The 24,218-nt window shown below is 37.0% G+C and overlaps 1 protein-coding gene across 2 annotated transcripts in view; it reads left to right on the top strand.

Moving 5' to 3' along the window:
• Positions 1 to 24,218, top strand: part of MTTP (microsomal triglyceride transfer protein) — a 55,203-nt gene that overhangs the window by 3,888 nt on the left and 27,097 nt on the right. The window contains exons 2-9 of one of the 2 annotated variants that reach the window (XM_014787910.2): positions 4,678 to 4,835; positions 10,553 to 10,740; positions 12,039 to 12,182; positions 17,960 to 18,067; positions 19,280 to 19,396; positions 19,692 to 19,831; positions 21,576 to 21,726; positions 23,846 to 24,003. In XM_014787910.2, coding sequence (XP_014643396.1) covers positions 4,775 to 4,835; positions 10,553 to 10,740; positions 12,039 to 12,182; positions 17,960 to 18,067; positions 19,280 to 19,396; positions 19,692 to 19,831; positions 21,576 to 21,726; positions 23,846 to 24,003 — 1,067 coding nt within the window. In that variant the 5' untranslated portion in view covers positions 4,678 to 4,774. The remainder of the gene's footprint in view (positions 1 to 4,677; positions 4,836 to 10,552; positions 10,741 to 12,038; positions 12,183 to 17,959; positions 18,068 to 19,279; positions 19,397 to 19,691; positions 19,832 to 21,575; positions 21,727 to 23,845; positions 24,004 to 24,218) is intronic. The other variant, XM_087434631.1, reaches the window with a different exon arrangement.

The following is a 24,218-nucleotide window of genomic DNA, read 5'->3' on the forward strand; positions in this document are numbered from 1 at the left end:
GTACTCCACCCTCAAGGAGGAGGAACATAACTCCCTACTACTCAAGTATGGGCTACACATAGTACTTCCTTCCGAAGAGTCGAGTATGGAAAGGAAGGTGAAGAAAGAGTAACTTTCACAGTGTGGAAACCTGACAACACTGCTCAGCCAGGAGGTCAAGGTCGACATCAACAGTGATAAATCGTGTTGATAGTATGTGCCTTTAATGTAATATGATGAAAATGGCACCTCTGTGGTCTTCCTCCCCCAAACCTGTAAGCCCGGTCAAATCACAAGAAAAACATCCCACAAATTCCAGTAGAGGAGCATCCTGCAAAACACCTGACCTGATCCTACCAAACACTTCAAAGCTGTCAAGGTCATCAAAAATAAGGAAAATCAGAGAAACTGTCATAGCCAAGAGGTACATGACAACTAAATGTAATGTTGTATCCTGGATGGGATCTTGGGACAGAAAAAAAAAGCATTAGATCAAAACTAAGGAAATCTAAATAAAGTATAGATTTTAGTTAATAATAATTATATCAATATGGTTTATTAATATTAATAAATCTACCACACTAATGTAAGATATTAATAATAGGGGCAACTTGGTGCAGGCTATATGGGAAATTTCTGGACTGTCTTAGTAAATAAAGTTATTTTGATCAAAATTTAAATTTTGTTTTCTTTACAATTGTCTACTGAAAGAAAGCCATCAATTCTCGCTTTTAAATGCTAGAAATTCAGTTTTGTGTGGCCAAAGATAACGTAATGTTAGACTCCTTTTAAGGTGACTGTTGTTGACTCATAAAGATTTTTTGGTTGTTGTCAAATATGTGTGCTTGGGGGGAGGTGAAAGGTAGGGGTAAAGTTTAGTTAATAAAATCCAACTTGGAAAAATAACTATTTTTTTTGGAGAGTCTTATATTCCAAATGTTTCAAACCCAAGTCTCAAGTTTACTTTTGTTAATGAAAGGCATTCAGTGGGTTTTTATTTTCTCAAAGAGAATTCTTAATACCTTTTAAAACAGTATATGTATTCTCTTATAATTCTGCCTTGGTATAAAAGAGATCATCACATCATAAGAATATTCTTAACCTAACAAAAATATTTTTTGCAAGATTCCTTGAAAATGCTAATTTTACCACTGAATTGAAAATATTATTAGCCTTTATTATGACCACTTAGGGATAACTTGAAGTGTCCCCCTAAAAAAGTTTTTTGTTGTTGTTTTTTTTGTTTGTTTTTTTGAGGAAGATTAGCCCTGAGCTAACAACTGTTGCCAATCCTCCTCCTTTTGCCGAGGAAGATTGGCCCTGGGCTAACATCTGTGCCCATCTTCCTCTCCTTTATATGGGACACCGCCACAGCATGGCTTGACAAATGGTGTGTTGGTCCGTGCCTGGGATCTGAACCTGTGAACCCTGGGCCGTTGAAGCAGAGCACAAGAACTCAACTGCTACGCCACCGGGCTGGCCCTAAAAAAAATTTTTTTATTAATGTCATGCTTCTAAGAACAGAGTAAAGTGTTCTGATGTTATAAAGACTTTTTTTTCTCTATAGCTATCATACATCCTGACTTACTATATCTATATATCTAGTAGGGTAACACATTTCCTTCCAACCTTTAGTGGGTTGAAGTTCATTTATCTTCTAATCTAGGAAAATGAGTTAACTCCTGACAACCTCTGATACTCAACAGAAATACAGCTGTACTTTGGAATTAGTCATCCATCTTTATTTCATAGTCTCTTATTTATCATGGCAAAATAGCAGGATAGCAAATATTCCACAGTGTCCTGTACTACCAGTGGAATTTCATTGCAATAGCATTGTTTGAAAATCTACTATTTGATTTTGACCTGGCTAGCACAGATCAATTTTTTTCCCCTGTATGTTCAGCCTGGAGCATCTAACCATAACAATCAAGTGCTCTGTTGGCCTCCATAAAAAGTTGTGATGGACTTATTAAAGGACAGTCTCAATAATTCTATACATAAGAAATAATTTTTTCCACTTCCTAGCTCTAATATTTTTTAAGTAAAGGGGAATATTGGATCTAGGTTTCAAGGTTTGTTTTTCTATATTCCTTAAGTCATTTTACTAAATTAATCTGAGCCACATTTTTCTAATATGTAAAATGATTACTGTAACAATATACTATAAAAAATGTAAAGTGCTTAGCATAGTGTATGTACATAGTAATGGTTCCACAGATGGCAGCTCTTGTTAGTTTCATACCGGGCTGTGCACCTGTCCTGCTTCACATGCCATGTAAAATAGCTGATGAGTTTTGGGAGGGATCTCCCACATACATTGTACAGTATGATGTCTGCTCTGCTTGATCAACAGAGCAACGAAGGAGAACGCCTCTTCTTTGGTACATAGAATTGACTGACTATGAAAAGAGTTTGGCATTTTTATTTCATCTCTGGTGAAACAATTTTAAGAAGTCTTTCAAATGTCTTTGTAAAAAGAAAAAGTTATAAGCAAAATATAAAAGGATGGTATTATTTATTACCAACAGAAAATCTTATTTGAACATCCTATGTTGAAATGGCCATTTAATGCAGTGACTCATAGGAGCTTTCTAGTAGAAAGCAAATGCTCAAATGAAACAGCATTTATTTTGTTAGGCAATAGTGATATGCCTTTTATTGGCTGGACTCTGGCAAACACCTGGCAACGAATGGTACTTTACCCAAAGAGACACGTATCATGTACCATGTAGTGTAACCGCCAGCGTTAAAGGTCTGTGTAACTGTGAGCCTTAAGTGGAAATATAAAAAACAGTTCTCATAGAATCACATAATATTCAAAATAGTCTTTAATTTAAATAAAGTTGTACAGTTTAAGTGACTATAATGGCTTCATATCACTATGTGTGTATTGCAGAAATTGTGGGAACACATAGAAATCTATTCAAATGTAAAGCAATAAAGCATTTTCACATTACCTTGTATTTATAATACTTACTATTCATAAAAACTTATATTTCTTCAACAAAGGTATTTTTCTAAGGATGGCCTTTTCTGTTTGCCCCAGGAAAACTTATTATTTATGACTTCAAGATGATAGTCACAACCAAATATTTTATTTTTGTATAGGTACTTTAGCCATGATTCGTATACAAAACTCATGATAGCAAATGAAGTTCTAAACTCAAGAGACAATAAAGACAAACAGTTTTCCTCTTTCAGTTCTGTGTATAAAAATATATTTCAAGAGAAAATATGCTTGACTTTGGAGATTTTTAAATTTTATATTTCATTTTGTGGCCCTGTCTGTCAAGTTGGCTGTCTTTTACCTAGGTTGTCTAGAAGATTTAAGCTTAAGATTAGGATTCTAGAAAAAGGTTTTGAGAAAGATGAGGCTGGATTTAAGAACTCGTTTTATACATAAACATGGCTGTAAGTATTTTCAAGTTCATTCAAATAGCCCTTCACCAGCACTTATTCCCTCCTTTGCCAAAACCTCCTTACATGCCCCCCAAACCACCTCATTTTAGTAGGTTTTGTTCATATCAAGTCTGTCTTGGGGGAGTTCTCAAGGACAAGAGTTGGTTTAGTCAGCGTGGCCTTAGGCATACTAGAGTATTCGCTTTAATTCTAGAGAAGCTTCCTAAATTAATTTTCTATAGCAAAAGTGCTAAGAGCTGAAATTCCCCCTTTGAATCTTTTCCTAGAAGTGGGATTCAGAAAGCACAGGGGACTCTCTCCAGCCAATGTGGGGACTTACACAGGTGTTTCTCATCAAGGACATGGCTAGGGGTCTAGTACGATATACTCAGTCAGCTTGCTAGCACGTTAATGGTAGACAATGCTGATTTGCTCCAACCCCCGTATAGTTTCACACATAAGGAGAATCATCTAGGTTTTGGAAATGAAAGTTCTATCTACTCGAACATTTTGAAATAATTGGGGGTGGTACAACTTAAAAATTTTAAATTTAAAGCCTAAAATTCAGAGTTAATTTTTATAATAGCATACACATAGTATAAAAAAATTCAGGGGCCGGCCCGGTGGCGCAAGCGGTTAAGTGCACGCGCTCAAGTGCACGCGCTCCGCTGCGGCGGCCCAGGGTCCTCCAGTTCGGATCCCAGGCGCGCACCCACGCACTGCTTGTCAAGCCATGCTGTGGTGGCATCCCACATAAAGTGGAGGAAGATGGGCACGGATGTTAGCCCAGGGCCAGTCTTCCTCAGCAAAAAAGGAGGAGGATTGGCAGATGTTAGCACAGGGCTGATCTCCTCACACACACAAAAAAATAATAAAAAAATAAAATAAAAAAATTCAAAGATGACCATACAAGACCTAATAAAATTTAAGTAAGTTTAGGTGAGTTTGAGAATCTTCACCACTCTCCCACATAAAGTGGTAAAATGTGAAGACAGGCATTTAATATTATAGGCATTGTGATTATAGATTGAGCAGAAAAATATCACCACCAGTGTTCCTCAAATGTCCCTCAGTATTTCTGAATTTATAGGAAGGTAAACTGGTCTGGTTTAGCTCTCAAAAGTGAAAAGTGTTTTGATGTTTCCTTATTGAGTAAAAAAAATTAAAAGGGTGAAAGACTGAAAACTACAGTCCCCCTAAGTTTAATCATTAATCGGGAGCCGTTTGGTGAACCTAGGTCCTGATTTTGGAGTTTGGAATCTGACCTTTCCCCAAAGATAAACATTATTGTTGCAGGTTCTGAGGAGGGTCACTCCCTCGCTGCCAGTGAAAGCGCCCACTTCTCCGTGACTTCTCGCTGGGAACTGGATGCGTTAGAGGGCAGCCAGTCAATATGATTCTTCTTGCTGTGCTTTTTCTCTGCTTCATTTCCTCATATTCAGCTTCTGTTAAAGGTAAGTTTGTGTTACCTGTTGCTAAATTTTAATTTTAATCTTTGAGGGAAAATATGTGTGTGTGAATAGTGGAAGAGTTCCTAACTAAACTATCTTCGGAGCCATGTAACTTTGGAATGTTTGTGAAGGTACTGGGTTGGAATGCAAACCAAATTCAAATTCCTACATATATTAAGAAAACAGAGGTTCCTTTTAGTTTCAGTCCCTCAGACTGGTGTGCTTCTTGCTTCATTTTCTCATTCATGGTCTAGTTTTAAAAGGGAGAAAAAAGATGCCAGCTATTGTTACATGCTTCAGTTGGTCACTCACTGAATGCAGCTCCTTCATTTGAATTGTAAAAGAGGATTTTAAAAAACCAGTTCCTAAATTTCCCTCTAGTTGCTTAGCGATGTGACATCAAGAACAATTGGACCCAATGAAAAAGGCCTTCCATTTGCCAAAGAATTATGAATGAAATGCTAAAGTGTGTATTTAATTCCATTACCATTCAAAACTGATAGAACTATTTTAGTTGGAGAATTACAGAAAATAAAACTACATGATATAGATTTAAGAAAGAAGACATTATCTTTGGAAAAATAGTGTTGCTATTTTTCTAAGTTAAAATTTATTTAAGAAAACACATATGAATTTATACACTTCACAGAAAACAAACAGTTTATGAGTAATGGTTTCAAAAAGCTGTATGACATGTATTAATATGGAATCTTGTTTTAAATCAGCTGATTTATGCACTCTTTGGATTTCTAAATGTTGCACCTGTAAAATTATCACTTTTTAGAGTCTCTTAAGAGGATGCACTGTCAAAACCAATTGATCTAACACAGAACTTAGCACAATAGGGTCCAATTTTAATAACTGTGTACTCAAAGTATTTCATATAAAACAATTCACTTGTAAACTTCTAAAACCCTTGTGGGAAAACTGTGACTTTTTGATCATAAAGTGAAGTTTGTCTTAAGATTTTTTTGTGTGGAAAATTTCCACGTGAAGAAAAGGGAAAATCTTTGTTATTGGAACAATAAATGGAGAGCTAAATATAGATTATTTCACCTAAGCAAATCACACTTTAGATTCTTGAACTAAAGACAATATTTTTCACTAGTTTCTAAAATGTGTAGTATTTAAAGATATGGTCCTTACTAGGATGAAAATATTTTAATGAGAAAAAAGTAAAGGTTTCTAAGTTATGTCTGAGGATTGTTATAGAGAGCTTACTATTTTATCTGTCAAATAAACTGTTGAGTATTTGAAATATGAGCAATATATACACCATAATATCAAACCTAATATTATAATTATTTTGAGAAAAATAATTGAGATATAGTAGTTATTTTTGGCTTCTCTTTTCTCCTGCCCTATAAATGAGAAATTTGAGTAACTTGATATTTTCAAATACATGCAGTTATAAAGATTTAAAGGTACACACACACACACACACACACACACACACACACACACACACACAACGACATACAGGGAACTGTGGTTTAGAACATGACAAATAGTTATAGTTTGTTGTGTACAAGCTCAGTGGCAAATCCGGATTTTTAGACCCTGAAGCTTATGCAATTAGGGGTCGTCTTTGAGAAAAAATTACAAAAATATCTTACTTTGCAAATGTTACTGAAAAAATGATATGGCATGTGTACACATTGCTAGGTCCCCCTCCAAGATCTTGGAAGGAGCCCGGGCAAGTGAGGGCCCCAAAGCCTAAGTGTCATTAGCCTCCTGGTACCAGCTTTTTATACCAAATATTATGAATAAAAAGTACAGGACTTGGCAGCTGTCTCTCTACCTAGATGCGATAACCTTTTGTATTATAGTACCATGATTTGATTATGGTTCCTTGCCCTCCATAATGATTGACATTTAATAAGCAAACTACTTGTGAAGAGTCTACTTTAAAATCAGGCCATTATAAGTTTGGGATCCCATGCATCATCTCAAAACTCATCTCAAAATTAATTATCAATGTAACTGTTTAGCAAATCCCCAGATCTGGATGGATGTTGCGTGCAGGTTGGGTGGTGAAGAGAGTGGAGGAGGGGTTAGAATGGATGTGGAAGAGAGTCTCTTTAGAAAAGATACGCTGAGTGTGAACATTCTAAAGACTCAGGTTTTCCCTACTTTTTCTGAATCATATTTTGTAATGGTGAGTCTATTCTTAGTGCCTTCTTCGGGTTTTCTTTATAGTACTTTACTTTCCATAACCCACACATAAGCTTTCTACTTAATCTTGTCACATCTAAGGTCTGAACTACTCCCTCACTTCCAGTCTTTCTCTCAGTCCCTGGCCCTACCCATACTTGTCAGTCCATTCCCATTAATCATCTTCCAATTTTTTTTCCTTGTCTTTCATCCTACTCTTTTACTTCTGGCCTTATAGTTTTCTGTTGAAATCCTAAATCCCATTGCCTACCATCTTTATCACTACTGCCTGTCTCTTCAAACCTGACTAATTTGTCTCTACTTTGTCTTCTTGTTTAAGCCAATTAACTGTGCTGTTGTATTCAACTGTTTGACAAATGAGTATTTTAAGATATTTCTTAAAAGGTTCAAAACTAAGAATTTTGTTGCTTTTAAGCCACTTAAAAATTCTAAATGCACTCGAAGAGGCACAGTGAAGAGATACTGACTCCTTTTTGGGCTAAAATGAATTTATCTTCTGTTTTTACCAACATCAGTTCCAAAAAATGCCATTCTGCATACTCTGAAGAGCAACACCCTAAGAAAGAAATTAAGTCAACAATATAAATAGAACATCTCCCATTGCCCAGTGTTGCTAGATCTCTAAATAACATAAACAGAGAAGTACTTATCAAAGAGGAGAGGATAACAGAGACACACTACAGCACAATCCGCTTATTTGAACTGTTAGGCTTTATCTACTGTTGAAAGAGGTAGGAAAAAGTTCTACATGAACAAGGCCCATTCTTTCCTGTGCTTTATAACTTCCAAGTCATAGTCAAGAACTGATCTATGATGTATTGTCCCTTTTCACATTCTTTAGACTAGTAAAGGAAAAGTAAGAAAAAAATAATCAACATGATAGTTTGGAAATCTTTGGAATTTAAGAAAGGCTACCTTCCTACAAACTTTTCATACTTATTTTAATCAGAAGACACCTTTGTGTAGTCCACAAAACTTGGATCTCGGTAAATTTAAACATCAAATTCTGCATTCTATCCTCTATGTTGTGTTGAACTCAGAGTCAGCTTTTCTCAGCTGTCATATAATGCTTACCTTTCAGAATAGCTCTGAGGATTAGATAAGATGACATGCATTTCCTTTATACTCTACGTGGCATTTGATGGGTGCCATAAAAAGAAGGCCTCTCTGGCCAAAATATCTTTTCTGGCCAGGAAGCCAATGTTTGAACCTGCAGCAGTGCCCCCAGTTAAAATGTAGAAGAGGTGGAGGCCAGGGAGGCTAAAGGGAGTCACAGAGTTCAACTCCTTCAAGTTTTTCCTGACTTTTCTTGCCTCCCCTATCTCACACCTGAGGTTCTGCCTGACTTAGTGCTTGGACACAGTCTGTTTTTGTGTTTATACACTTGGATACCCACTCCCATGCTTCCTTCTCTGGGCTTTTCTAGATTCTTATTTCTTGCCTCCTTATCCCCTTTCTTTGAAGATTTATCAGATCATGTAACTTCACCACCCAAAACTCTCTAGTGGCTACCCTTCTCTCTCAGAGTCAAATTCTAAGCCTATGCAAATGTCCCCCCAAGTCTCCCTGCTGCCCATAGGTACCTATTTGACCTCATCTCCTTCTGCTGTGTCTTTCACTTACTCAATTCCAGCCTCTTTGGCCTCTTTGCTGTTCCTCCATTATACTTGCGTAAGCCCTCCTCAAGGGCCTTTGCACTTGCTGTTCCCTCTGTGGGGGTTGGGGAGGTAGGAGTGTGGGGATGGAGGTGAGGGAGGTGCTCTTCCCACAGATGTAGATGTGGCTATTCTAAAGCCTCTGTCAAGAATATTACCTCCTCACCAAGGTCTTTCTCTCAACATCCCCATTCCCTTTCCTGTTTCATTTTTTTTTCATTAGTACTTCTAACATACTTTATAATTTGCTTATATACTTATTTTTTTATTGCCTATCTCCTCCTCATTTAAATGTAAACTCCGCACAGGTAGACATTTTGTCTGCTTGTTAACTGGTATAGCCCCAGAGCCTAGAAAAGCACCTGCCACCCAGTAGGTGCTCAGCACATCCTTGTTGATTGAATGAGTGAATGAATGAATTCCTAACTCACTCCCTAGGAATGGAAAAGAATTCAGCCTAAAGATTTAGATGTGCATAGTACAGATAAGAGCATGGTCTCTGGAGTAGACAGCCTGGGTTCAAATCCTTGCTCCACCGCCAGCTGTCTGGATAATCTCAGGTAAAATGTATAATCTCTGTGCCCCTCAGTTTCCTTATCTGAAAAATGAGACTAATAATGGTACCTACCCCGTTAGGTTTTTGTGTGGTTTAAGTAAGTTAGTACACAAAAAACACTTAGGACACTTGATTACAGAGAATGTATTTTGATCATTTTTCCTCTGGGCAGTAGGTGCTGTAGTAGGTGATGAAGACTGTAGATGGGAAAGACTTTTCAGAGGTTTTCTTAATTTTTTGGCCTTGCAAAGTAATTTTACTTCCTTTCTCAGCTGCCTCACTTCTGTCCTAGTCATCTCAACACCCTTTCTTGTCCCTCCCCCCATATACATATTTCCTGAGGGGAAAAAAGCTGTGGTTGACTATTGTAGTTAACTAGGCTGTGCAACCCCATTAGCACTGAGGAAAAATGTGTAGTAAAATCTTTTCTGACTATCTCCTGAGAGCCATAGATAGAAAATATACAAATAGTTTGTATGACCCTAAACTTCAAGTCATCTCCAGGAAGACTTGATCCTACTCCTTTACATGTCTTTGGGTTAAATTCAACTGAATTGGAGAGTGTGTGAACTCCTCCATATATCAATTTTTTTGGCTCACAATACTGACTTGTATACTATTTGACATGAAATTGCCCCTGCCAAATTAAAGCCTGTGCTAAGATTTTATGTAGTAAAACATCATTTTATTCAGGAGCAGCTAATTTAAATTCACGTGTGTAGCCTTGAAATGTGCCTTTGTACTAAAAGTTTACAAGTTAAATTAATAGAATAAATTACATTGGAGGGATATTCCTTGAATTCCAAAATATCCAATTTAAGGAATTGCCTTCTAACCCCTAAAATTACTTTGGCATTGATTCATTGCATTTAAATGATATATTAATTACACAAGGTTTTTTATTAATTTTATAAAGCAATCCCTGGCTGAACTTGTACTTGAAATCATATTCATTATATCTCAATAAAGCTGGGGGGAAAATAAATTATATTCATATAACTAAAAGCAATACAATGACATGTCTTTAAAAAAATAGTCTATGGCTCAACCAGGGCAATATTTAGATAGTCTAATTATGATTAGGAATACAAACTAAGGTTTTCTGAAATGGAAGCTTATTTGTTTGTTTGTTAGTTTTTTTTGTTTGTTTTTTTCAAGCCAATGATTTTAGCAGATGGAGAAGTAGAACCATATTTCATTCAGCAAATATTTGCTAAGCTTCCACTGGGCATCACTGTGCTAGATGAGGAATGTGTTGATGACAAGATAACACAGTCCTTGCCTGATGGGTGCCTTACAAGTAAGACTTGACTTGTGTCACCATCTTTATGCAGGTCACACAACTGGTCTCTCATTAAATAATGACCGGCTGTACAAACTCACATACTCCACTGAAGTTTTTCTTGATCGGGACAAAGGAAAACTCCAAGACAGTGTGGGCTACCGAATTTCATCCAACGTGAACGTTGTCTTACTGTGGAGGAATCCTGATGGTGATGATGATCAACTGATCCAAATCACGGTGGGCATTTTCTACAAGAGAGACGCAAAGATTAGATGTCAGCAAAGTGTTTAAGAACTGTGCCATCTGACAGAACTTGTTTTGTGCTGTTGGTTTTATATCCATTTAGTTTGTTATCTATCACTAAAATAAGTAGACTACAGTTTTGAAGTTTTTGCTAATCAAAAGTGATCTGATCTTTCTAAATTGTTGAAGCAGGCAAAAGAAGGCATATACTGGTGAGTAACTGGAGTATGAAGTCCAGTTCTATATGTTGTATTAATAGGCACGTTAAACTAGAATCCATTTGAAATGTTCTGAGAGTGAGGAGTCTAGAATCCATGTCATATGAAAAACAATTGAGACCATGCTAACTGAAAGAGGAGTAAATTGGGACCTCCCAATTTTCCTGAGTTCCTTCATACAATAGATAGAATTGCTAATGATAGAGTAAATCTATTCTGTGTTCTTCCTAGGGAAAGAACCAGGTGCTCCCCTGCATGGCAGTATTTGGTCACTTACGATGGTTTAGATTTATGTGTTGAGAAAGGAGGTCAAATCAAATGGCCTCTAGGGCCTCTGCTAGTTTTAATATATGGTGATTCTGTATTTGCTTTTCAAGGACCTAAAGGCAATAGATTTCTTTAGTAAAGTCGGTTGTTATTCTACATATTAGTGTGAAACAGGTATGCAGGATCAAGATTTGTTTCACTGTGACAGATAAGTAGTGGCTGATAGACTCTATAATGAAGTGTCATTGCAATACATTTATCAAGTGACCTTTGCTTCTTTGGATGTCTCTAATAGCTGTTGTGTTTTCCAAGTTGGATCAAAACTTTGTCATCCACCTCTCTGAGCTATTTCTCAATAGAACAGTAAAGTGTCCTGCAGAAAACATTGTGTACCTCCTTGTTCAGCAATCAGACTGTTCATCTTTAATTTTGTATATACAGATAAAGTGCAATGGGGCAGGATTCCTTTCAACAAAATGGTGCAGAAAGTGAAGAGATCAGACAGACAGCAACAGGTCAAAACGAATGACGAGAGTGACAGTGACATAAAAGAGCCATCTTCCAGTCACAATTACTGTAAACCTGAAGTTTAAGTATCAGTATTTTTACCTAATTAAAAAACTAATTTTGTAATATCTTCTCCATTCTTTCAAAGTTAATGGCTAGGTCCTATGAATCATAAGTTGAGAAACAACAGAAGAAATTATGGCCAACTCCATTTATTGCTTTACCATTTTATTTTCTAAGAGACTCTGATGGAAACAGACATAGGAAGATTTTCTAATAGGTTTCTTTCCATGATTCCAGATGAAGGATGTAAATGTTGAAAATGTGAATCAGCAGAGAGGAGAGAAGAACATTTTCAAAGGAAAAAGTCCACCCAGCATCATAAGAAAGGGAAACTTGAAAGCTTTACAAAGACCTGTCCTCCTTCATCTAATCCATGGAAAGGTAAAAGTGATTTTTGGGTTCCCACATCTTTTTTCTCGAATATCATATTTTTCTTCCTTTTAGTAGATATTATTTTAAGGTGATCATGGTGTCACTACTTTTATGGTAAATGGAATTTTTTCAAGAATTAATAAACAGAGGTTGCAAATTAATGTTTCAGAAGTAAATCAAGGCATTGCATTCACTAGCCATTTATGTTATCTATTTTTATGAAAATCTTTATAGTAGAATCAAGTATTTGTTTATTGATGAGAGGCATTATTAAAAGGTGCATATCTTATTAAATTATGAAGGATTAAAAAGATATTGTAACACAACAGGCCATCACACACGATTAGATAAATTCAAGAAAGTTGACAAATTATGAGAATGAAATGATCTAACTCAGATAAGTGATATTAACTTGTTATGAGAATATGAATATCTGGCTAAAGTATAAAATTGAAGCTTTTGAAAGAACATGGAACTCTTAAGGTAGAGTTGATTTTTTTAAAAAAGCACTTAGAGATTATTTAAAGGCTATGACTTCGAAAAGCATTTTATATACAAAGTTATTAATGAACACCATAATATTCATTTGGAAATTTGCTCAGAAAATTCTTTGTGTGCATTACTTATGGTTTGATTCTAGTCTATTAAAATGGTCTTAATATGTTTGGAATTGAGAAGAATTGTGATCAGTGAATTATTAGGCATTACACATGTGGGTTTATGAAAAGTGTAGATATTATATTGACATGGATAAAAAGGTATCAGTAAAGATTAAAGCTCAATTTTAGGAATTATAGTAGAAAAACAGAAAGGGACCCTTATAGTTAAAAGTCTACACATTTCTAAAATTTCTCCAGATTCAAAATAAAAATAAAAAAAATAGTTTAAAATATAAATTTCAGGCATGTACTATATTGCTAATCACAATGCACATTTTTATATAAAGTACTATAAAGGGACTCACAAAAGGATTCTTGTGTCGTCACCTCTCCTACAACCATCTATGAATCACCATCTCAAGAACGCTTCTCTTCCTTCTCTACTTGTCAAAATACCATGTTTCAGGCTTTGCTCACAGGCCCTTTCTTTTGTAAAGTTCACACCCTTCCAGCCATCTGGAAATAACCATCCCTTTTTAGAACCCTCTTAGAATTTTGTAGCTCATGCATGGCCCTTATTACTTTCCTCTTGGTCATTTGTGTTCATGGTGGATTATGGGTTTTGGCAGAGAAAATTCCCATTCCTCTTTGTATTCCAGGCCCTCCTCCTCACCCTCAGGCCCTTCCACTCCCTTCCTCCCCAAACCACCCAGAAGCGTGCACTGACTGACTTGGTGTTCCAGGAAGCCTTTCCCAATGTTCTCCCAAACCCCTTACTCCCCTGGGTTTATTTCTGTCTAAGCATTTATCACGATGTATTGTGATTCTCTCTTTATTTGTACACTGTCCAGATTCAGAGTAAGCTTCTCATGGGCAGCAATTGTGTCTTTATCTCTGTATATTACCACCTTGCTTGTAGTGGGAACTCAATAAATGTTTGTAAACTAGAGGAATGAACAAATAAGGTTATATGGGACTAAAATGAATTGAACTTTGAGAAAGGCTTTGCTTATTGTTTGCTTAATAATAGCTAAAATGTACTGAGCACTTAACTGTGCCCCAGAAGCTGACTGAAGGCATTACATGAATTCTCTCTTTTATCTTCACGACAGCCCCAGGAAGCAGGTGCTGCTTCATCATCCTCTTGTAATAGATGAGGAAACCAAGCTTGAGAGAAGTAAAGAAACTTGCCTAGGGTCACACAACTGGCAAGTGGTGGAGCTGGGAAGGTCTAATTTTAGAGTCTAGGCAGGAAACCTTCTATGTATACTGCCTTCTAGGTGGAAAGTATTTGGGAAAATACCACCTCTTTGGTTGACTTGTAGTATTCCTATTTCATTGTTCACCGAATCTGTTAACTCACCTGATTTTCATATGGCAAAACTTTGTTAACAACATGAAATCCTGTTATTTTCTTCTCTGGCCTTCCAATGTGCCAAGACACTTGAGCCCATAAAATATTAATTGCATTTATAGTCTTAATGACAATCAATCATTTTATAGCCCCTTGGGTAGCAGTTGAGTACAAAGTCTTTTGTTACACACACAAAAGGACTCACTGTCCTCACTGTGCAAAGGCTGAGATGGAGCTGCCACATCATTATTTCAGTCCCTCCAGCATGCCAGTTCTAGAGGAGCTGTGACATGTGATGTAAGTCCCTTTACTGCAGCCACAGGTTAAAGTGCACTGTGATATCTTTCAGTTATACAATAAAATTCTTGCTGGGAAAAACATGACCCTGGGGACTAAGAAGCCATGTGGAATTTTCAGCCGCATCACGGTCAGAAAGATTATTATTTGGACTATCACTTCAGCTTACTATGAGAGAAATTATGAAAGGAAAGGCTGAACTGTTGATTGGCAATTTTCTTAAATAGTGCTTTCTACCCCAGGCTCAAATTAAGTTTTACTCCCTGAAATTTCTGTGATTTCAAGGATGCTCATCAGCATGTATTTTTTGTCCTTCCAGAGCCCCATGTTCTAAGCTCCCATATTTACATTATAAAAGAGAGCCCATTAAAATACTTCGATGCATATTTATTGCATATATTCTGTTTTTCCATGCCCACTTATCTCCCCTATGTAAGTGTCTGGGTATGACTCTAGTTTTGTCTACAAATCATAAATGAAGTTGGAAACATGACAGTTTTTTGGTTAAGTTGATTAACACTGACAAGCAAAAGATGCCTCAAGTTACAGCCCGAAATGTAACAAGTTACAGCCTCAAATTTTTGGCCTGAAATGCTAATCCAGTTAACTGGATAATTACCAGCTTTCCATTTCTGATTTTCACTGTCAATATCCATTAAATTAACTATGTGGCTGCTGAGTCAGCTCTTTATTTGGTGTCATATCTAGGCATTGGTTTGCTCTCTGAATCTGGCAGTGTGACTGCTGTACACACACTGAACCTCTAAAAGAAATGTGACACCTTGAAAACCTTCTAATTCTTCATGTATTTCTCCACTTGTCTGTTTCCCAATGCTCCATTTCCTAGCTATGCTCTGTCTTAGACACATATCAAAGATATGTTTAGAGACATAGCTCCTACTAAGTAGACCAAAAAAAATGACTAATCTCTGTTTGCTGAGATTCTTTTTATTTATTTTTGCTGTTTGGCCAGTTAATGGAATTTTGCTTTCTCTTATCCTTAAAGAATGTACGAATTAAGGGAATTTATAGAAGCATTTTTTTCCTAAGGAAAAAATATGAATAATCCCTACTGATTGCAAAGGGAAATTGGCCCTCAAAATTTGGCCAGAACAGGCACTGTATCTCCTTCCCCACAACCCACCCATCTCCCTCTGTGCTTGGTTCCTTGGGATAAAGGCTTAGTTTGTAACGAGGTTGTGCCACTGCTGCTCTCAGGAGGCTCTGGGGACTGTGAATTTAGATGAGAGTCCTGTGTTCTCAGATGTTCAGAGCTCATTTCAGAACTGAATGAAGTAATCAGCTTTATGGCCTGAATATAATAAAACTTACTCAGTTCCTGTTGAGACATAATGAATTTAAGTTATTGCTGTGATGACCACATGGATTGAACTGCAAAGTTCTGACTTTATTATTATTTTTGTAATTATCTAAAGCCTGCCCAATTCTAACAGTTTGACATTTAGCTAATATGGATACCAGTGCTGTCTTCATTTTAGATCTTGTTGGTCTGCACTAAAGGAACAGAATTTAGGCCCCAAATGTAGCAGTCATACAAAGGAAAAAGAGACTTGTCCACTTTTCTAGTTCTGGGGAAGTAATAAAAACTAATAGAAGGAATGAAAAAAAAATTCTCTTTCTGTCTCACAGTTTACATTGTTCAGCCTGCTAGGAAAAAAAAAAGTATCTAACACCATTTTCTTAGGGACCTAGCAGTCAAGATCAAAACTTGATCCATAGAAATGGCCAGTAATAGAAGAGCATTTAACCTTATGCGTAGTCCAAAGATGAAAAAATCTGACCACTGGGTTTCCTAAAATTTTAGGTAAAACTTTATAAGTAGTTCAGGCACATTTTGTAGCCTGGAAGAAAGTGAGGATACTGATGATAGTACAAGTATTTTTCTCACTTAATGATCCTCTTGCTTTCTGAAGTATTTAAGACTCAGGCCAGAAAAGTCATAGGCCGTAGGCATGTGTGTTTTGCCACTGAGCGAGCACTTCTGACTGCGTCTGGGCTCAAGGGGTCCAGTTATGAACCTCTAATAGTCATGATATCTGGAGATACCATACTCCCAAGTATTTGAAAAGGAAATTACACTGTAATTTTTAAAAGGAAAGAAGACCCACTTTACAAAATAGAACATCAAAAACTCAGCCTTGGCTCTGAGAGATTGCCATTGATTTGTTTGAGAATATGATAGCATGGATTTTCAGACGCTGAGGTCACTATTCTAGTTCCTTTTTAACCTGGACAAACACAATTCCAACATTTATAGGTTTGTCTAGTGTAACGACTAAAATTGACTGCTGAATAAAGTACCTATAAATCTGTCACTAGGCAGAGTACATGTAGAAAATAAAAATAGAGATTTTGGCACTTGTTTGGATAATTCAAACAAAATATTCTCTTCTTCTAAGGTAGGAGAGAGTTTTCCTGTAGGCTGAATTGTTCAGACTGATGTTAATTCGTTGCGTAATTACTGAGCTGTCTGCTTTCCTTGAGAAGCCGTGGCTGGTTTTGAAGAGCAATGGGAAGGCATTCTGGGTATTTCTGTTAGAAAAGCTCAGCTATAATTATCATATGCCTTGGGAATTTTTATAGGGAAGCTATATCCATCCTCTATTTGTAATTGTGTGAAGTCTTTGGGGTTAATACTGGGTGAAAAATGGCAGACTGCTTTCCAGAAAATTCTCATCATATTTTTATCCTTGTTTCTTAAACATGAGCTAAATTATCAACATAGTGTGAGACATTGTTATGACCCTTGTGCCTGTACATATCAAGGATGAAACAAAGCTAAGGTAAGCCATTTATTATGTCAGCCAAATCGGTCACCCTCCTCATTTCAACTTCCTTTCCCTTCCTTCTCAAGGGAAACTCAAAGCAGTGCCTGGGGCAGGCCAGGCAGTGGTAGCATTCTCAGCCTCAACTCTTCCAACCGCTAGATCTCCTTTACCCATGGCCAACATGAATGATCTGGAGGGCCGGAGAAAGTCAGCTCTGTGGAATTTTGTCGATGGGCTTTATGGTGATGTCTGGCCCTTGTCACAGCCCGTAGAGGCTGTGCTGTCTCAGGAGTCTCAAGGGTGGTGATTGCCATTCTCTTCCAAGAACCTATTTCTCTGCTGTTATTTTAAACCTTGGTTAGTTTTTGTTTCAAGCAGGGTGACAGGTAAAGAACATGCTGACATGTTCAAAGAGAATGCTCCTGATTTCTCTTCCTTAGGCGATCTTGCTTGTTTTCACAGAAATCCCAGCCTATATCAGTGTTCTCTTCCCTTCCCTATGCTGTGCCCATCATGTTCAGAGCCTTCATTATTATTCTCCTGAAATTTCATATTCTGATGGTTTAGCTTCTTAGAAATGTAAATAGCTTCTTTTCACAGAAAAAGAAATCCCAGCTTTGGAGTAACAAACCTCTTTCTCCCATTATTGATCCGGGTGAGAATCTGACCCTTCCTGCCAGTTATTTAACCAAATCTGATAAATGATGCATTTTTGCCTCATTTATGTTTATCCTTTTTCTCCCTTAGGTCAAAGAGTTCTACTCATATCAAAATGAGCCGGTGGCCATAGAAAATATTAAGAGAGGCCTGGCTAGCCTATTTCAGACGCAGTTAAGCTCTGGAACCACCAGTGAGGTACTTACTAATATCGAAGATACAGAATCTTATTTGTCAATAGAGTTACCAAAATTGTTTATATGGATTTCTATTGGTAGAAATTCAGTAAAAAAGTTACTACTGTGGTAATGCTCAGAAAAGGTGAGTTGGATAGTCAAGTCTCATTTACATGTGAAACAAATTGCCATTTACCCCAACATTTTGTTACTCAAATACATGGTAAAGGAAATTAGAATCAGTTATACTTAAGGAGACCTATTGAATGACTAAATGTTGGAGATGCAGAAAACCTTGGGGAGCATTCCAGTGACATCACTGTGCATCGCTATCCCACAAGGAGCTTGATAAAAATATAGATTCTCTGGATTCACTGTAGAGATTCTTATTCAATAGATTAGGAAGGACCTGAGCATCTGTATCTTAACAGTTTTCTCATATAATTTGGATGCATTGTCAGTTTAGGGAACCACTGGTCTATACCAACCCCTTTCATTTTATAGACAAAGAAATTGAAGTTAAACTAGAGAAGTTAAGTGGCTCCCCCAGTATCACACCTGGAGTCAAAGGTAAAGCCGAGTCCAAGTTTCCTGCTCTGAATTCAGCCACCCATGAGTGGGTGAGAAAATCTGATGGTAGGGCTGGACCAAGGGAATTGTTGGTTAGTTTGCTAGAATAGAGGCTGAGTGTGGTGCTGGCAGAGGCCCGAGGGAAGGCTCAGAGAAGCTAAACAGAGTCTGTATTGGGATAGATTTGCCTACACTAAAGTTGTTGTCATTCATAATGAGTTGAATTAATCCCACAGGATTTTAAGAATTTCTAATCATATTCAGCTAGTCAAAATACACGCACACACATGCACACATTCACATACACAGCCTAGATGCAGCATTAAAAGTCAACTCCCCTTGCCATATAATTACCCATTTACCAGAGGTTTTGGTTATGACCGGCAATTTGTCTAATTCTTATTAGACATTAAAGAGAAGTAGGAAATCCTTTATTATTTCTGGGGCAATAAGAAGGCACTAGAAGGTCTCGACAAAAGAGGATGGAAAAGACTCCACATGCTGCAGGAAACGCTGAGTTCCTCCTGTCTTGCTATCTTGTGAGCCTGGACAAAAGGCAGTTCCCAATGGTTTATTAGGGACCCCAATTTCCAAGCCACTTCCCACTAAGATTCAAATGGTCTATAAGAGAATCCCAACATTATATTTTCACTTTTCTTTTTAGGTAGATATTTCCGGGGATTGCAAAGTGACCTACCAGGCTCATCAAGACAAAGTGACCAAAACTAAGGCCTTGGATTCATGCAAAATAGAGAGGTCTGGATTTACAACCCCAAATCAGGTATGATAGATATCACTTTCTTTGAGGCATTCAAATAATCACATTTTTTAGAGATTAAAATAATAGAAAAATAAGGTAACAATATAATTTGGGAATATTTACAATTTTCAGTTCAGAGTATAGTTTCACACATCAAATGAATCACTTATTTTATTATATTATAAGTGTGGGTGATGGAGGGAGGGTGTGAAAGGGAAGCTCTTTTAAAGATTAAAAGGGAGTTGTCTATTTGACTTGATTCAAAGATAAAAAGTGGATTACTTGTGACTTCTACAAATATTTATTTATTATTTAGGTCTTGGGTGTCACTTCGAAAGCCACATCTGTCACTACCTATAAGATAGAAGACAGCTTTGTTGTAGCTGTGCTCGCAGAAGAGACACATGCTTTTGGGCTGAACAGTCTACAAACTATTGCAGGCAAAATAGTATCAAAGTAGGATAATTTTTATTTTCTTTTCTGTTATTTGATATATTATTATACTTGGTTTTTAATAGGTGGATACATATGTGTGTGTGTGTATATAGTGCACCCTTATTTTGACTATGAGCTCCTCAAAAACAGTCGTTATATCTTGCTCATCTTTATTTTTCACATCATCTACAATAATATATGGCATGTAATAAAACTTCTATTTTTCAACAAAATTTCATGAAAAATCACTTGTTTATTGAAAAGAATTTGAATTTTAAAAAGATAAGCTATTTGATTCATTCTAGTTAATTTTCTGATTTCTCTGTCAAATGTTTTTAATATTCAGGTTAAAAAGTGGTGGCATTTGCGTGTTTTCCCCTTGAGAGTTTTTTTGTTATTATTGTTAAGAAACACGTAAAAAGTTCCATAGAAAAGCAAGTCACAGAATTTTTGAGGTGATTTATAACACTTAAATATTCAAGCCTGTTTCTTCAATTTGAGGAAATTCCTCTGGTAGGAATAGATCTCACAGGATTAAAAACGGGAATTCTAAATCTAAGAATATGTGTTATTTTCAGATTTTAATTCAGAAAAGAATATTTTCTAGCATTAAATGTAATATACCTTATGCCATTGCTTCTCAAATGTTTCTTCTGAAGTGGCCCTAATCTCAGAGGTGAATGGATGCAAAATCTTAGGAGAAGTGCCTCAAACTATAAATGCTTTGAAATTTTATTGAAGTCTTAGCTGGAGTATAATTTTGCATTCTACTTTATACTATATCTATATTATTTTCATATAAACTAAATATTTCCAACTGCTTATCAAGTCTATCAGGTTTCCATTGGTATATAACAGACCATCCCAAATTTAGTGGTGTAAAAAGCAACAATCATTTTATCTTTCTCTCTCATAATTCTGGGGCTTGCCTTCGCCCAGCTAGGCATGCCTTGCTTGGCATCTGTTATACAGTAGCAGACAGTCACTGGCCATAGCTGGAATCATTCAATGGTTGCTCTCTCACCTATCTGGTGCCTGGGCTGGGAAGACTTAAACTACTGAGGGTCCTCATGCATCTCTCTTTATCTCCATGTGCTTCTCAACACAGCAGCTTCAGCTAGACAGACCTCTTAGGTGGCAGCTCAAGTCTCCAAAGGTACCTGTGCTACTGGCATGCCAGATGAGAGCTGAGTTCCCATTTATGACTTAGTCTCAGAAGTCACATCGTGTCACTTCCACCATCCTCTATTAGTCGGGGCAGTCACAGAGTCCTGCCCAGTTTCAAGAAGATGGATGTAGATGCTACCTCTTGATGAGAGAGAGACAAAGTTCTGAAAGAGCATATCAGACAAAAATATTATTGAGGCCATTTTTGGAAAATAATATTTCCTAGTTATCTGGGGTAATAAGTGGCATGTGGTTGTATTGAAGATAGCATTTTCAGAAAGCTGGGCTAAATTCGAAAGAGGTGACATCACATATCTTGTTCAGCATCCAGGCAAATTTTTTTTCCCTGTATTCTCTTGTCATAATATTTTGAAAATTCAGACTTAAATTTTCAAATCTTTGAATAAAATTATTGCTCCAGAAAGATTTCATAATTATCTTGAGATTTCTGTAATCGCTGGAGATACTACAGTTTGAAAGACATGGTCTTACACAATTTGAATGTATTAGTATCCTATTTGCCAAAAGAATGGCAGTTAGTAGCTTGTTCACTTAAAAGAATGCTGGTAATGTGATATTTCTCTTGCTCGGTATGCAGGCAGAAATTAGAGCTGAGGACGACTGAAGAAGGCCCAAGACTAATGCCTGGAAAGCAAGTTGCAGCCGTAATTAAAGCAGTTGATTCCAAGTATGTGGCCCTTCCCATTGTGGGACAGGTCTTCCAGAGCGAGTGCAAAGGATGCCTTTCTGTAAGTGCAAAGAACTGCTTTGTGTGGCCAAATGTGGAAATAATCATGGCTTAAAATTCTATTTTCCTTTTGTCTCCACTGGAAGCTTCAGTTAATTCTAAGAAAGTTGATAAAGAACCACCAGACATAACTGAGTTAGAATGGCACCTGCAATGGTGAATAATATAACAAGAATTAAAAATAACTACCATCCATTCATCTCAGATCAAAAATGTTATGATTTAAGGGCAACTTCTTAAGAGTAGCACCTAGAAAGCAGGAGGAATAAGGGCCTAATGAAGTTAGGGGGAACCATGTGGTGTCAAGACCATGCACAGGGATCCAAATCCTGAAAGTTCTGCCATTTTAGTAGAGATGTGTTCACAGGTGAAATATTTTACTGAGCTCAGTGTTCTGAGTAATGCTGTGAGAACTAAAAAAGGATACCAAGCTCTCTGCCTAAATTAGGAAACACATCTTTACCACACCCCAAACTGCCCTCCAGTGACAGCCAGAAACGAGATAGCACATCCCCAAGGCAAAGTGTAGATCATCTTATTACATTTTTAATCCAGCAAAGAGAAAGTTCATTTATTGCATCAATAATGATATATGGCCACAGAAATGACGTTATGGTCCAGCATTTCCCAATTCTTAACCTCTTGTCAAGGGAGCAAACCTTTGGCTTCATGCTCTGTTCATAGCTACCAGAAGATGCTCGTCCCTTGGTTATTATTGGTGTTCAGAGAAGTAGAATCATCAAGAACTAATACCATAATTTGCTTAAAGTATGAGGCGCTAATTCCTTGTTAGTTTCTCAATTTTATCAAAATTGAATTAAGGGGAATATAAAATAAAATAGAAAATCATCATTCTCAAATTTTTTTCTTTTATTTGTTTTTTCTTCCATGTATCATTTAACGTTGCAGTATAATTTTTTAATGTCATATGAGATGGAAATTATTTAGGAAAGTGACTAATGAAAGAGATAATCTTTTTATGCTGTGAACTATTAATTTCTCCCCCCATAGTTATTAAACATTATGAGCCATCTAAGATTTTTGATAATTATTTCATCATTATTGTAGGAAGGGTTTATGTCTCCGAGGAATTTCCTTTTCCACCTGCAGTATAACGTCACCATTGCAACCCTTTAAAGAAAAAAACATCTAAATTCACACTGATGTGCTCTCTGCCCTCAGAAATGACCCATTAAATCTTTAGCTAAGTACAGCTGGAATTTTGCTTTGGAATATCCTCTTAAGATTAGATAACCAAAAGGGATTTGAAAAAGAGCAAAATATGTGTCTCTTGCTTATTAGAAGGAATTAATAATTTAAAAACTAGTAGCATGATGATTACCCCAGAGTTAGGGAGTTGGAGTTCACTAATGGGATTTAACGCCTTTTTTACCACTAGGCGAAAAGTGGTCAACTATGAAAAATAAGTGCTTTAGCTTATTTCAAAGCCAAAAGATGTTATTAATTGGAACTGTTTACTATTTTTAAAACCACAGTGGAATAACAATAGTGTGTATGAGAATTACCTTTGTGTAGATACTACTCTAACGTATAAGTAATGAATAGTTCAGACCTCAGCGATAGTTAAGCATTGATTTCATTCAAACAATAAAATGAAGAGATAGAATAGGGAGCTCAAATTAGTACAAAGACTGATTTTCAGTGAGGTCTCAGTAAATGAGAAACCTGACACAATTCTTTAGCAATTCTGATTTTTTTAGCCCTCCAATATCGTTTTTCCCCCTCCAATGCCATTAATTAATATTCTGTACAATTTCACTGTGGTAGTCAAAGCCTGGCCTCAGATATAACTCCCTGGGTGTAACCATGGAATGATCTATATGCCCAAAGCCCAAACTCCTTTGAGCTAAATACTAATAGACAAAAATGATCCTTCTGCAAAGGAATTGCCCCCAGGGTCAACAGGCCTCTGTATTTGCCTCTGAGAGTCACACAAGGGTGATATGAGCAGGGGGCAATCAGGTATAATGAGGTAAGATGCAAAAAGCTTCCTTTGCTTGTCAGGTAGGAGGAAAAATTTATTTCTGGGGAGAACATCCCTTGTAAAGGCGGATATTTAGAATTCTGAGTGCGGTACAAGCCTCAGCCATGTTTTGCAGCTCTCAGAGCACTGGCAGGCCACCAGAAACCACCTGCAGCCCGACAGCCTCTCCAAAGCTGAGGCTGTCAGGAGCTTCCTGGCCTTCATTCAGCACCTCAGGACTGCAAAGAAAGAAGAGATTCTCCAGATCCTAAAGGCTGAAAGCAAGGAAGTACTGTAAGTACCCTGAACATTGTGTGGAGTTGTCTGTAGGAAAGCATTTCTGGGTCATTGGTTTTTTGGGGGTTTTTTTTGGTGAGGAAGACTCGCTAACCTCTGTCGCCAATCTTCCCCTTTTTTTGTTTGAGGAAGATTGGCCCTGAGCTAACATCTGTGCCAGTCTTCCTCTATTTTGTATGTGGGACGCCGCCACAGCATGGCTTGACGAGTGG

The sequence above is a fragment of the Ceratotherium simum genome, chromosome 8 (genome assembly GCF_057802395.1).
Source record: "Ceratotherium simum simum isolate JZ-2026a chromosome 8, ASM5780239v1, whole genome shotgun sequence".
NCBI classification, from domain to species: domain Eukaryota; kingdom Metazoa; phylum Chordata; class Mammalia; order Perissodactyla; family Rhinocerotidae; genus Ceratotherium; species Ceratotherium simum.